Genomic DNA, 16,037 nt, shown 5'->3' with positions numbered 1-16,037 from the left:
AAAAAAAATTAGAACTGGCACTGCCATTCTCATTTGCACCATTCAAAGCTAGAAATCATGGAATAAATAACATCTATCAAATCCTGAGCGAAAGGCCTCACCTCGAGATTCTGATACTGAAGTGACTTGAGACAGCACATCACCCATCTGTCAGAGTGCAAGAAAAGGATTTGCAGAGAACAAGGAATCAGACAGAACATCATCTGAGGAAAACACTCAGAAAGAAAAGAAAAAGAAAAGTTCAATCAACAACCTATAAAGAGAGACTGAAAAATGGGAAAGAGAAATGAAAAAGAGGAGGAAGGGGGCAGCAGCAGCACTTGCCCAGTGGTAGAATATTATAAATTCTAAACACAGTTTCTTTAAAAAGAAAAGAAATAGTTCAAAGGAAAAACCTAAAAAATATTTTGCATCAAAAAGTACTAAATTAGCTCAGTGAAATCTAGGAGTTAGATGAGTAGGGGAGGGGGGGGGAAATTCTAGATATCTCCTCTAGAAAAGGTAAGATTAAAGTAGGAAAGTAAAATTCATCTAAAGATCTCATTTAATTTGGGACAGCCTACAGGGGAAATAGGTAAGAGCCTCCTGGTGAGAGGAGATAGCTGGATCTGAGTATTATGGTAGGAAACCACATGTTGGAGGTTGAGGGTGGGAAAGGAAAAATGCAATAGATGTCTAAAATAATAGGAAAAAATGGCAATAAAAACAATTTCATCAAACTGACAANAGAAAAAGAAAAGTTCAATCAACAACCTATAAAGAGAGACTGAAAAATGGGAAAGAGAAATAAAAAAGAGGAGGAAGGGGGCAGCAGCAGCACTTGCCCAGTGGTAGAATATTATAAATTCTAAACACAGTTTCTTTAAAAGGAAAAGAAATAGTTCAAAGGAAAAACCTAAAAAATATTTTGCATCAAAAAGTACTAAATTAGCTCAGTGAAATCTAGGAGCTAGATGAGTAGGGGAGGGGGGGGAAATTCTAGATATCTCCTCTAGAAAAGGTAAGATTAAAGTAGGAAAGTAAAATTCATCTAAAGATCTCATTTAATTGGGGACAGCCTACAGGGGAAACAGGTAAGAGCCTCCTGGTGAGAGGAGATAGCTGGATCTGAGTATTATGGTAGGAAACCACATGTTGGAGGTTGAGGGTGGGAAAGGAAAAATACAATAGATGTCTAAAATAATAGGAAAAAATGGCAATAAAAACAATTTCATCAAACTGACAAAGAAACTAAAGTAAAATAAAGTAAATGTAAGAAATAATAACAATAGTAACAACATTTATTATATGACTGCTAAGCGTCAGGCACTGTTAATGACCATATATACTTAACATCGCTTAATTATTCCAAATGTATAGAGTAAATAGCCCTATCCCCATTTTGCAGAGAAGGCATTGGAGTCTAGAGCTTTAACAACTCCCAAGATGAGACCACTAAGAAGTAGCAATACCAAGATTCCAGCCTGGGCCCCCCAGACTCCAAGCCATCATCTAACTAGCTTGCTCTGCATGCTGCACCCTGAGCTTTTCTGTTCCTGTCACCTGTGTGTTTGTCTTCTTTCCACAGCACTGCCCACTTGCTTACTTTTGTTCAGATATTTGAAAAGGATCTAACATTTACTGAGCACATACTATGTGCCAGAAATGGTGCTAAGTGCCATTTATCAGAAGCAAGAAAGAAGAAAGAAAATAATCATACCAGCCAAAAGAGAGTCTCTGCGAACATTTTGCTATAAATCCTTTTTGTCTTTATTTTCCAATGTGTATTATGAATATTTTGTAATCTTCTGTTTTATACATTTTCCCAGTGTGGTGTGAACATCTTCCCATTGTTATTTTGAAACATTACTATTAGTGGTGGCATAGTAGTCTAATGGATGAATGAAGTCAGAAAGCACCATTATTGATTGATTTCAGCACTGTGCTAGGTGCCTGTGGTCTTAGGTGAACAAAATAAAATTGTTGCCTTAAGAAGTTTACATTTTTTTTAAGAAGTTTATATTCTAATGAAGGTTTTAAACAAGTAAACTGTCCTAACAATCAATGTAGTAAGTATTATAATAAGAATAATCAATTAGAAGGGGGCAAGGAACCTAACCCAATCTTGGGGGTCAGGAAAAGCTTCTCAGAGGATGTGATGCTTAACTGAGATCTGAAGGATGAATAGAGTTAAAGGAAGTGTATTTGGGGGTGGGGGAAGGAGAGGGTAGGAGTAGGGTTTCTTAGGAAGATTGTTCCAAGTGGAGAAAATAGCATGTGCAGACGGGTAAAGCCAGCATATGGCACATACAGCAATCCATGTGACTGGAGGGTTGAGTGGGAAGAGGGACAGGTAGGTCTGGACCACATCATAAGAAGCCTTTTAAGCCAAGATAAGTGGAGAACATTTATTCAAGGGACAGACTAGGGAAACAGAACACATAAACGTAATGAAGATGGGAAGCAAGAGATGGAGGAGGAAAACTGGGAGAATGCAGTGCCTGAGAATCTGAAGGTCAGGAAAGCAGAGTTCTAAGAAGACATGACTGACATCGGCAATGGCAAAGCTGCAGATGGTCCCCACAGGCAAGGTCAGAAAATTACATGTCGGAATTGCAAATTCATTCCTTGGTCACCCCACCAAGAGTGGTTTCTCTGGTCCAAATCCAGAATGAAGTGGGACACACGGGGCAAACTGGCAGGGGGGGTGGGGGATGGTAAGTGAGCAGAACCCACCCTTAAGCCTGACTGGAAGGGGATGTTGTGGGGGTGATAGAGGCTTAAGGCAGGTTTGTCACTGTTTCCTTTTGTATGTCTGTTTAGTTCGGTTTTTGGAATGAGGGAAAGGGACTCTCAAATAAGGAGGGTGGAAGATATGTGAGAGAGGGGTAGTTGTGTTGAAGCAAGGTCCCTGCGAAGGACAGAAAGCTGCTCCCCTGAGACAGTGGCAAGGCAGAAGGATGCTGGAGTTATGACCGTGTTCATTAGAGAGACTTTGCAAAGGTCTCAGCCTGCAGAGGGCAGAAAGGCCTATACACAGTTTTTCCACTGCATGGAAACTATGCCATCTACCTGGGACTGAAAATACTATTATGAGCAAATCCACTGTTGAAGGTGCTAACTAGTGGATTGTGAAGGACCACATGATGCTATGCCTTCAAGACACCTTGTTTCATAAAAATATACAGACTTTTGACAATTCCCACATGTATAAGATATAACAAGATTTTTACCAAGTCATCAAAGCCTAGAAAAAATGAACATCACCTTCATTAATACATTTATCAAAACTAAGTTTTGTTGTTCATAGACATTAAGTGTTTTTAAAGATGTAAGTACTTACTTCATAGCATCAATTATAACCTAAAAGCCATAATGCGTTCTTACACATTTCTCTCCAAAATCTTCTTTAACAGTTGTCACGAATTTGAAGAAACTAGATAATAATTTAGTGGTCAAAAATAGTTTTATTTAAGAAATGTACCTGTACTTTGTGTTTGTAGGACTTTTTTTTTCAGTAAAGTTGCTGAAATGTACAGTAATTTTAAAGCAGACTATGTGGGTGTAATTTCAATTTAAATGATTCATTAACTGCCTAAAGTACAACTGACCTTAGCAAGTAGCTACACATGTTATAATTGTTGTAATCAACTTCATACTTTATTCATACATAAAGACCATCCATACATCACACAGAGTCTAGCACATGATAAGTAATCAAAAACTATTTGTTAAATAAATGGTCCCTGAGCATTCATGAATATTGCCGCTTTTAAATGCACTCATATACAGCCTGACTGCAAATAACCTAACATTTTTCATCAGTCACTCTAATGCAATATATGTTTAAATGTTCTTACCGATTCTCATTTTTATTTTGGCCAATAACATGACATGAGGAAGATAGATATTTTTCAAAGGCAGTGATGGACTTGCATATTCAGTGTTTGATACAGGAAATTCAATTGTTTCTCCAAAAGTTAGCATCTACAAAGAAACATTGTAATAAGAAATTAGTTAATGTGGTTTGGAATAAAAAAAAAAGACAGAAAAGTTTCTAAATCCTGTGGACACAAAAGCATTCTTACCTGTTTAATAAGAATGTTGTGAGCCTGAGTCAACAAATGTAATTTTTCTGTTTTTAGAGAAGGACATGCCTTGAATTTCTCAGCTTTTGTTAAGTCATCCAGCAAAACTAGGCTTCTTGCCAGGGTTAACCAAGACCGAGGAGAAATAAATTCATTTCCTTCAAGCAAATGTATTATATCCTATTAAAATAAAATTATTCCTTTTTATAGTACTGTTTCCAATTCATTCAAACAAGAGCTGACCATATTGATTGTTACACGTTCAGTACCTCATGGAATTTAAAATTCTCTCTCCTTTTGTTCTAACTGGGGTCTTTCCCTAAATATAAATGTGAACAAGGTTCTCTTCCTACCTGAAGATTTCTTATGATGTCTGCCTTTAAATGCTTTTCTTGCAAGCCAAGGATTACAGCTTGCATCAAGAATTCAGCATGTAGCTCCATGTTGTCTGCATTTTTTGCTTCCATACACACTTCGTCGATGAGGCTCAAACAATCTGTCATATCGTTCTCTAAAATAAAAAAAAAATGTGGTTATTTAAAATGCAATCAGAAAATAAGGAAGTGTATATGTGTAATATCTCCAATGTTCATCACAGGAGTATTGTATATCAGAGAACAAGAGGATATTAAGACAGAAAACAAATAGACTCTACATAAAACATGGAAAAGAAATTTGTCATTTGGAGGGAAGTACTTTAGGATATTCCACTGCTGCAAAAGTAATAATGATATCATATGAAATAATGTAATTTGAGAGATGGACAGAGATGGGTGAATAGATAGGTACACCAACAGATCATTATTAATCACTGCAAGAACTAACATTTATAGCACCAGGCTGTCATCTAAGAACTTCAGAAGTTTAGCTCCTTTAATTCTGACAATAATTCTATTAAGTAGGTACAATTATCTCCATTTTACAGATCAGGAAACTGAGGCACAGGGGGATTAAGAGACTCAGCCAAGAAAGACTTGACAAGGAAGTGGTGGATCCAGCATATGAACCCAAGTGGGGTGGTCAGAATCTGTGCCCTTCACCCCTACTCTTAGCTGTCTTCCTAGATGACAAGAAGACCTGGACATTAGTATTTTGAAATCTCTGTCTGCTTTTCATATATTGGTAACGTATATGTCACTTTCAGTGATTCAAAGGACTGTTGAAAATGATTATTCTTATTTAATAACCTGAATTTTTAATTCTGGAAACAGATCAAACTAAAAAGTTATAAAATGTTAACATTTTATTAAAATATCTCAGTAAAGCCCACTTCACCTATATAAAATTAATTTTTATAAAAACATTGATTAGGAAAATATGATATTTGTACCTTTCACGATTCCAATGCCACGAATCTGTGCGACAAATGCAGTCACCAATGCTAAGCGGCACCTCAACCACAGATGAATGCTGAAATATTCTCGGGAATTTAAGGAAACAGGATCTAAAAACTCATTATCATCTTCATTTTCAGTGGCCTGAACAATATTAAAATGGTGGTTATCTTCCCATTTAATAATATCAAAGTTCTAGCCTAAGGCTAAATGTAACATAAGAGAAGCATCCCATATAATTTTAACAACATTAAGTTTTTAAATTTAGAAACTATTCTTGCACATTCTATAAAATATAAAACATATACAAAAAAACCCAAAACAAATAAAACACGTACAATCTCACAATCTTCTATTAACATTTTGGTATACTGCTTTTCTCTCTATACCCACTGTTGAAAAATAGTTTCGTGGTCTGAATTTTCATGGCAAATTAATTATCAGCAGTTTCCATGTGATCAAAACTTTTTGTAAGCATTATCTTAAGGGCTGAAATATAAGAAATAATATTGACTAGAATGTATTGAGCACTTATTATAGGCCAGGCAGTGTGGTACCTGCTTTACACACATGATCTCACTTAATTCTCCTAACAGCCAAAAAAAGCTATTATTATTTCCATTTTACAATTGGAGAATCAAGACCTAGAAAGGTTAACTATCTTGCTTAAACTCCATCATATTTTGGCAGAGGTGAGATTCAAACCCGTGTGATCTTGAATTTAGAGTCTGCAGTTTTACTGTGTTACAGTGTTGTGTGCTGCTCAAACACGTATTTCAATTGATTGGCCACCCTCATTATTACATTTTACAGTGGGGTGGCGAATGTTCAAAGCTACTGGAGGGAGGTGCATATGGAGCTTTATCCAGGGTAGAGTCCATCATAGACACTTGGGAACTTTAAAATCTTCTAGAACCCCCATTTGTCCTAGTAATTTCCTGCTGTGCATCTCTGACAGCTCCTCAAGTCCAACGAATCAGTAACACTTGCCATCCGGGGATTAGACTGTGGACAGGCAGGTGGGAAGTACAGGGAGAGAAGAGTGAAAGTACAGGGAGAAAGTACAGGGAGAAAGTACGGGGAGAGACAAGGAATAAGAGTAAGCAGTGAACAGAGGCCCCAGGTAGGATGGTGATTAGAATGGGCTCATCAAGTACTCGAGGAGTATTTAGATTAGCAATACAGAAAAAAATGCCCATCAATATAACTTAATCTCACAATGCTTACATTTCCTGTTACTAATGAAAAGTCAAGTCACACAATCTAAAATCAGTGTTTCTCAATCTGGTCACTAATGATTGATATTTGGGGCCCGATAATTGTTGTGGGGGTCTGTCATGTACATTATAGGATGTTTAACAACGTCCCTGGCCTCTACCCAGTAGATACCAGTAGCACCCCATCTAGTTTTTACACCCAAAATGTCTCCAGACATTGCTGAATATTTCCTCGGAGGCAAAATCGCCCCTTGCTGACAACCATTGTTCTAAGTTAATTTTTAGAATTAGATTGCTTTTTAGCATTTTTATTGCTTTTAATACAGTAAGAAATGACTCTCTATGTAGGATCGTTAATTTTGCTAATTTGCAATGATGCTAGATATTAGCAATTTTATTAGTAATGCTTGATTAATGAGAAAGGATTCTGTGTGACAAATCTTTACATTTTAATCTTAAGCCCTGTATTGTTAAATTACTTGATCTTATCAAAGTGCAATCACAGAATTTATGACACCCATTGTCAAGTAGATTTGAGACCCTAAATATGGAAGAATCTAACTATGAGGAATCCAAAATAGGAAATAGCACAGGTGTCTTAATGGCAATGCTGAAGTAATAAACTCCAAGTGGGATGAACAAGTCTTGTGAAACAACTTTATTTGCTAGAGAGATAATTTCTAGACTAACATAACAATACATCTAGATAGGAAATTATTATATCCAATTCCATGAGTTCACAAATGAGATTACCAAATTAAGAAAAAAAAATTAAGGGACTTGCCTAAGCTATACCACTTAAATAGCATCAATAAGACTTACATGTGGATCTTTTTACTCTGAATTCAATGTTTTTTTCTACTTTACCCCTTTGCTTCATCTAAGTAATTCCTAGCACGCCAATAGTTACATAATAAGTATTGTAAGGATAAATGTTAAACTCATACATACAGAAGTTCCTGGAGGGATGGGATTCTCTGTTTCGTCTTGCACTACTTTCTTTTTAAAAAGTTCTGAATCCTGGAGAAGTTTCAGTGTTGAAAATACCATTGCAGCACTAAAATAGAGAATATTTTTTAAATGTTATTAGTATTTTATTTGTGGCATTTATTATTTTCTCTCTTCCTCCAACGACAAACATTCCCATACCCCCAAACACCCCCCAAACTATTAGGTGCCCCTTCTATATGCCCTAATAGCACCCTGATCTTAACCATACGGTAGTACAGTCAGTCAACCCTTGGTATCTACAGGAGATTGGTTCCAGGATACCGGTGGATATAAAATCTGAAGACATTCAAATCCCAGATGTAAAACGGTGTAGCATTTGCATATAACCTACATACATCCTCCTGTATACTTTAAATCATCTCTAGATTATTTTAATACCCAATATAATGCTATGTAAATAGCCGTATTATTTAGGGAATAATGACAAAAAAGTCTGTACAAGTTCAGTACAGAGGCAACCACCCACTTTTTTAAAATTATTTTGAGTCAGCAGTTGGTTGAATTCATGGATTTGGAACCCACAGATACGAATAGCTGACTGTACGTACCACATTATTTACTTGCCTGTGTATTGCTCTACAGCTAATTTGTCTATTCCCAGCATCTAGTATAGTGACTGGGATATAATGGAAACTAAAAAATATTTATAAATGAACATGAATGAATAGAAGAATAAACGAACAAAGGTTTCCAAAATCTAAAACAAAATTTATTGACAAGCTCATTAATAAAATGAGCACACACATATTTAGAATGTGGTTCTCCAGCTTTTTGAGGTTATAGAACTGTTACTAAACAGTATACACTTGGAAACTCTCAAGCTAAATTATTACTTAATCAGTGTCTAGCAGTGCCAGAAGGGAAATGTACGAAATTAAGAACACAGATGCCAGGGGATAAGAATTCTCTTTACTTCCTGTTGCTACCTACATAAACTTGTCTGCACTCTAAACCATTATATCCTCTTCTCCTGTAGACTGATAATTTATAATTGACATCAGACTGCCTCAAAATATTTTAATTGTATATACTAAGAGCTGCCTTCTCTTGAAAATCTGTCCCAAAATAAAATTCAAAATACAATACAATCTGTACACCTGAAGATGCTCATTATAGTTATTTATAACACAGAAAGATTGGGTAAAAGCCAAATGGACAATACACCCATCTAATTTCCCACTTGATATCATCACTTGAATAATTAACAGACAGTCACATTTAACAGGTGCAATGAGTTCAGTTTTGTCACCCACTAAAGGTATGTTGAAGTCCTAACACCTATATTTCAATGTGTGATCTTATTTGGAAATAGGTTCTTTACGGAGGAAATCAAGTTAAAATGAGGTCACTAGGGTGGGCCCTAATCCAATATGACAGGTGTTCCTATAAAAAGGGGAAATTCGGACAGAGACAGGATGCATGGAGGGGGAAGATGATGTGTAGACACACAGCGGGGAGAACAGCCATGTAACAGGAGTGATGCATCCACAAGCCAAGGAACACCAAAGATTGGGGGCAAACACCAGAAGCTAGAGGAGGGAAGGAAGGATTGTCCACCAGAGCTGTCAGACAGAGCATGGTCCTACCGACACCTTAATTTTGAACTTCTAGCTGCTGGGGCAGCCCTGGAAGACTAGTAACAACAGGTCAAAAGCAGCCTCCTCCACCCAAACCTGCTTCTCTTCCATGTCCTCTATCCCAGATGTAGAACCCAGTAGTCACCATTGCTTCCTCTCTCTGACGTGCACTTTATGTTCAATCCATCAGCAAGCCTGTCAGCTTCACCTTCAAAATGTGACTACCATCCAGCAGGCCTCCCCTCCTCCGCTGCTAACACCTTTGTCCACACCACCATCATCTCCAGGCTGGACCACTGCAGTCACTTCCAAACCAGTCTGCTGTCTCCCTTGCCCCTGCCACAGTGATCTCTTCAAGAGTAAATCAGATTTACAGATTTCAGAGGCCTCCTGCATCCCTGGACCATGGTCAGTTATCTCTTCCTCTGGGTCAGTTACTGAAGTTTCTGGTATTGCACACGGTCAGCTTCATCCATATCCACGGATGTTTGTAAGAAGGTATAGTCTAGGTTTGTGGCTCCCAGAGAATGCATATATGCTCAACTTTTTAAAAATATATTTTTAAAGTCTCTTTTGTGGGGGGTCAACTTGTTATACTAAAAACTGTAAATACTGTGTTAACATTGGCCACAGAACCATTTTTCCACAATCTTTTTTTTTTTCATTGATGATAACTGGGCGGGCCAGTTAGCGCAGTTGGTTAGAACATGGTGTTGATAACACCAAGGTCAAAGGTTCAGATCCCCTTACTGGCCAGCCACCAAGAAAAAAATAGGTGACAATGATGGTAATTGGTATTTACTAAGTACTTACCACCTGTTGAGTGCTATACTAAGTGCTTTCTGTGAATTAATTCATTTAATCCCCAACACAAATCTACAGGTAGATACTATTATCATCCCTATTTTACAGATTAGGAAATGGAGACACAGAAATGTTAAATAACTTGCCCAAAGTCACACAAAGTCACAAAGCTAGAAAGAGGAGGCAGGATCAGAACCCAAGCAATCAGCCTCTGAGCCTGCACTTCTAACCTACACTATGATGCCGCCTCTGTCTTTTGACAGTTCTAACAAGTTTGGTTTAGTTGATATCGGTATAGTGTTACTCAGTGTGATATTTATGATTGTTACATAGTCACTGATGACTGTACCTTTTGTCAATATAACAGCTCCTCTTGGTCCAGTTCAATGCCCTTTGCCTTGCATTCTACTTAGCATGATATTCATTACAGCCACGCTTGCTTTATTACCTTTTATTAGTACCTTTGATCATCCTTTTATTTTTAAAAATGGCTGGACCATTTTTGACAGTGACTTATACTGTAATCTGTGTAGCATTCCTCTTCTTTTCTAAGAGAACACCAATCTTTTTTCAGAACAACTTCCTCGTTCCTAGTTCTTAACTATGATTTATCTCTTTTGTTGGCGGGAATAATTCTTTGAATCCCCACACAGTCGAGGCACCTTCCCAGGTTTTTGGATGGTGAACCCTTTCTGCGGTAAGCACTTAGGGGAGGTAGGGGGCCAAGTCTTCTCCCTGCTTTCTTCCTGGGCAGATCTCCTGCTCCTTTCAGGGGGTAAAGTAGACAAAGATTATCCCTTGTCGCTCTTAGTCCATCTTCATCTATTCATTTGAGAAAAAATTTTCCCACCTCTTGCAAAAGTTTAATTATTATCCTTAATTTTCAGCACTATTAAAATGTTTGTATTTTTCTTCATGGGTCCTCAGATTCAATGGGAAGTTGGAAGACAAAATATAAGGAAATTTGCATCACGTGGAAATCTATACCTCATTTATTGCTTTAACTTCACTTTGAATATTTTCCCATATATTTATTTACCAGTTACAACCTCCCCTTTTGGATGAAGGGTTTATGGTATTTGACTATTTATCAATATTGTCTTTTTTATCAGTTTTATCAGGAACTTTATGTAAAAATGATATATCATATTTCCTGCAACTACAGTTGTTTTTTCCTATGTATTGTGGTTGTAAGATTTTTTGTTATACTTACAAAAATTAAAATGTTGTACAGATTGAATCAGTTGGCATTTTTCTTTGCAGTCAGTTTTAATTTTAGAAATCTATCCCCTTCTAGAGATTCAATTATTTAATTGTATTTTCTTTTGCTTTTTTCACAAAAGAAATTCTAATTCATCTGGGATATCCTAATTTTTAAGAATTAGTACACCGGAGGTAGAGAGTTCAAATCCCACCTTGGCCATGTATTAGCTGTTTAGTCTTGGGAACCCCAATTTTCAATCTCTTCATCCATAAACCAGGAGCAATGCTAATAACAGTGCAAACTTCATGAAATAGGATTATTGCAAAGATTAAATGATGACTTTATTCTTTCATTTGTTCAAAAATATGTATTTAGCACCTACTATGGATCAGGAAGAAATCTAGGGGCTATGGATTCAGCTGTAATAAAGATAAAGATCCCTGCCCTCACAAAGCTGACATTCTAGTGCCAGTAGATGTGCTTACAAAAAGGTGTGGCTGGCAAATAGATGGCACATAATGCATGAGAGCTATCACCATAATTAGTGAATTGAGTTGGCCAGGGGAGGTGGGAGAAACCAAATTTATTTTTCCTACGTCATTAACCATCATCCTTGCCTTTTAGCAATTATTGAATTTTAAACTTCCAAGATTTAGCTAAGCCATTCCAATGGCTTAGATATTTGTACAATATTTTCTAAGGTATGGTTTGTGAGTATCGAAACTTATTGGGTTTTTAAAATTTTTTTAATTTATTTTTTTATTAATTTTTTTTTTTTACATTCTATGATGTTGTTGCGGAGCAGTTGGGAGAGAGGGGGAGAGGGGAAAAAAGAAGGAAATGGGATGGAAGAAGGAGGAAGGAGGAGGGGCTGGATTGAGGCCTGTGGCACCCCCCACATTCCCACAGGGGAGACTGGGGGGCTTCCAGTGGTGGTTTGGTCATTGCTGGGCTGGGTACAGATGTCAGAGGGGTGCAGCAAAAGCCCTCGCCCCCTACCACCCAGCTCAGGAACCCAGGGCCCTTCTTTTGTGGCTGGGTGGTTGTTGCTGGGCTGGTTGCGTGTGTAACTTACTGTTTTTTATTTAAAGTAAAACTAAACAAACAAGCAAGAAAATAACAACAACAAATGCAGATTCAATGTGTACGCATGCACAAAACGTCCTCTCCCCTGACCCTTCCTCCCTCCAGGCTACACATGGGCTTCCAAGACACCATGTGTACTGAGTAGTTGGCAGAGGTTTGCACAGCTTGGCTACTAGAGGGCTCTGAAGAAGACAGTGCCCATTCCATTTTTCTGATTCTGAAGCCCAAATTCTGATTTCAAGAGAAATGAGCTATGAGGTTCAGCATCTTGCTAACCCAAAAACTTAATGAATAAAATACAGGACAAACCAGTATGTTCCAATCCACCTGGTACTCCTTAGTTGCACAATAGAAAATTTCTAGTATCTTCACTACATTAGACAGATGGAAAGTATGGAAGGATTATCCACTACCAACCGTCCAAAATCCCAGAGGAAGGAAGTTTCATTCTGACACAAAATTAAAAGGCTCAAATATTTTCTTATTTATGTAATAAATTAAATATAAAGAAGAATAGGAAGAAACTCTTATTTTTAAAGAAGACAGGATTCTGGAAGAAAAAAGCAACCCTAGAAGCAGTAGAAATACAGTTTGAGTAACTTTAATCCCATTTATTTCTTATTAACATTCATGACAAAAGTGGTCAGTTTGTTCCCATAAGATCTATGCAGCTCACTCTACCTGTCACCCTAGGGAATTTTCCTTTCAATTTCCTTGACACATAATTTTATTAGAAGTATCATGAAATGTCAAGCTAACCATCACTTGGAAAAGAGACTGTCCAACACTCTCAGCAGTGCCCAAACAGCAGCTCGTGGGGGGCAAAGTTCACATAAGAAAAACTCATTCATCTTGACAGTAGGCTTCCCCCAAATGACAACTCTGCTCCATAAAGGCAATAACATCAAAGTTTTTGCAGGTTTTGTCCCAAGGGCCAGAATCATGTATTTAATATAGGAGCAATTCTGATATATTTGCACATATTTGCATGTGTCTATGTGGTCTTCAAATTAAAGTTCTATTATGACAGTCCTTTCTGTAGTCATTTTCTAATTTTAGGTTCTCATTTCCTTCTCCCTTTGCTTACAAAAAAAAAAAAAGCCATCACTCATATGCTCCATACCAAAAGGATACAAGACACATAGAGAACTGCAGAAAGGAGGAAGGTAAATGACAAATGTTTTTTAGGGCTGCATTTGCTTTCTGGGACATATTTGGAGAAAAAGAAATCAGGAAATTACAGAGTAAAAGTTCCTTCTCCCTTCAAACTCCAGTAGGGAAAATGATATATTATTATGCTAAGCCTATTTTATCATCAACCAACTACTCTCTTATCCTTAAATATAGCTATAAAGATGACAATACCTGAAATCAGTGTCCCTCAGCTTTTTGATCTTGGTACGTACATCTTTACATCCCTAAAAATTGCTGAGAACCCCCAAAGAGCTCCATCAACATTTATCATATCAGAAATTGAGAAATTTTTAACTGAGAAATTTTAACTTCCTTAATATTTATTCATTTATTTTTAAATAAAAATAATAATCCCATTACATGTTAATATAAATAATATATTTTTAGGCAAAACGACTATATTTTCAAAATAAAAATTAGTGAGAAGAATGCTATGGTTCTCTTTTATGTCAGGCTTAATAAGAGACAATCTACTTAATAGAAGACTTTGATATCTGCTTCTACATTCAGTCTGTTGTGACGTATTGTTTTGGTTGAAGTATATGAAGAAGATTAAGCCTTATACAGATAATTGTTGCAAATGGGAGAAGCATTCTAATAGCCTCTTCAAATGACTGTACATATTCTTATCTGATAATATACCAAAATGTAACAAGTGATAGTTTCTTAAAAGTTTGTTGCAATGTGGACTCTCATACTGCACATTGATGAACTTTTCCTATTCTGTTACGTTAAAATCTATTAGTCTATCTTGTTAAGGGCGATTTTGTAACATCATGCACTGGTCATTTAGAAAATACTTGTTCCCTGAGTTATGCAGATTTTCCAAATGTTGAAACATTTCATTACACAATATTTTTAAAAATTATGTTTGTTAGTATTAACACATATCCCACAGACAAAAAAATGTAAGCATTAGAAAACTGTCTTGCTCATGGTGGTAAATACAAGTTTTCCAAAATTCTATTTTTCCTATGAAAGTTAAAATTTTATCCTTGGCAACAAATACTATCAGTTCCTTCCCTAGAAGAGGCATACTCATTTTGCTCATTTTCAATAAAATATCTGCCAATTACCCAAGTTTGAATAGTCATAGGTTGTCAGCTGTTTTCTCAAATAAAAATGGTGCTCCATGAAGAATGCAGCTTGTCTAGCTCTCAATTCAATCACATGTGTGTCCTTCCTCAAGACAACCGTCAGCTTTGACATGCAGCACATGTGTCTAGGCATATTTCCCATTTAATACCCCCACCGAATATTAAAAATACATATCTAAGAATAGGGATTTATAAATGTCACAGATTCTATTGCTTCATCAAGGAATTCTTACGTGAAACTGACTTTTTTTAAAAATTCTAAATGTGGGAGATTGAAGGCTATAATGACTACTAGTACAGTTTGGTGCCACTGCTTTGATTCATGGTGAGGTGCCAGAAGTTTTACCATTGTCGCTTTTGCAACATCAATGCAAAAATAACACAATGAAGAAAGAAAACAATTCCATTATAAATGAAGAAAGTTAAGGAGAAAAAAAAAAAAAAAACCAACCAAACATCTCATTTGATAGTTTCTTTTCATTTAGTGACTATATTTTTTTCATTTCCAGAATTTCTATTTGGTTCTTTTCCAAATACACCTGTTCTTTTTTTTATGTTGTCTCATTCTTGGTTTATAGATTCTCTTCCAACCCTCACATCACTGAACACTTTAGTTCCTGGGCTGTGAAGTCTGTCATTTATTGTGTCTCCTAACTCTCTTTTATGGTTGTTTCCTCATCTGGTCTGCAACACTTGACTATGTGCTGTCTTTAGTGGGAGTTTTTTTCCTTGGGAGTCTTGCATTTCCTGAGTTAATCCCTATGAGACAGTCTGGTTTTAAAGTAAAGTCCTCAGGGTTTCTGCATTTCATGGATGCTACCAATTTGGACCCCACCAGTGCTGATGGCGGCCTCAGGAACTGATTCCTCTTGGGTGACTCTTTTCCATTTATACTCTGGGCAGGCAACCAGTTTCTTTGCTGGCCCCCAGAGATCATTCTGGATTCCCAAGCAGAAGATAATTTTATTCTGTATTATAGGAATGGAGAAGACTGGGCCGGGCTCCCACTCTACTGTGTACCGCTGTATCAGAACACATCAAATTTTCCCTCTGAACTGGGTCTTTTCATTAGCTTACAATATATCCTCTCTCCCATGATGAGAAAGCTTTCTTGACCCTATNAAGGGCGATTTTGTAACATCATGCACTGGTCATTTAGAAAATACTTGTTCCCTGAGTTATGTAGATTTTCCAAATGTTGAAACATTTCATTACACAATATTTTTAAAAATTACGTTTGTTAGTATTAACACATATCCTGCAGACGAAAAAATTTAAGCATTAGAAAACTGTCTTGCTCATGGTGGTAAATACAAGTTTTCCAAAATTCTATTTTTCCTATGAAAGTTAAAATTTTATCCTTGGCAACAAATACTATCAGTTCCTTCCCTAGAAGAGGCATACTCGTTTTGCTCATTTTCAATAAAATATCTGCTAAATACCCAA

At 36.7% G+C, this 16,037-nt stretch overlaps 1 protein-coding gene and 1 long non-coding RNA gene across 2 annotated transcripts in view; both read right to left on the bottom strand.

Annotated features, from left to right (window-relative positions):
- The window catches only part of LOC103581749 (putative uncharacterized protein C12orf63), a gene marked incomplete at its 3' end in the record, with an annotated part of 13,384 nt that extends 9,418 nt beyond the window's left edge, over positions 1 to 3,966 (bottom strand). Inside the window, exon 1 of the mRNA XM_008563506.1 lies at positions 3,840 to 3,966. Coding sequence (XP_008561728.1) covers positions 3,840 to 3,966 — 127 coding nt within the window. The remainder of the gene's footprint in view (positions 1 to 3,839) is intronic.
- Positions 3,967 to 4,214: 248 nt separating this feature from the next.
- On the bottom strand, positions 4,215 to 5,517 carry LOC103581748. Its single transcript, XR_549687.1, has 3 exons — positions 5,398 to 5,517; positions 4,421 to 4,578; positions 4,215 to 4,247 (listed from the first exon to the last, which is right to left on the bottom strand). It is a non-coding gene; the product is annotated as an uncharacterized LOC103581748 (long non-coding RNA).
- Positions 5,518 to 16,037: the final 10,520 nt, after the last annotated feature.

This window comes from Galeopterus variegatus, unplaced genomic scaffold (genome assembly GCF_000696425.1).
Source record: "Galeopterus variegatus unplaced genomic scaffold, G_variegatus-3.0.2 Scaffold13853, whole genome shotgun sequence".
Lineage (NCBI taxonomy): Eukaryota > Metazoa > Chordata > Mammalia > Dermoptera > Cynocephalidae > Galeopterus > Galeopterus variegatus.
The sequence above is the reverse complement of the archived record's forward strand: the minus strand, read 5'-3'. Positions and strand labels throughout refer to the sequence as shown.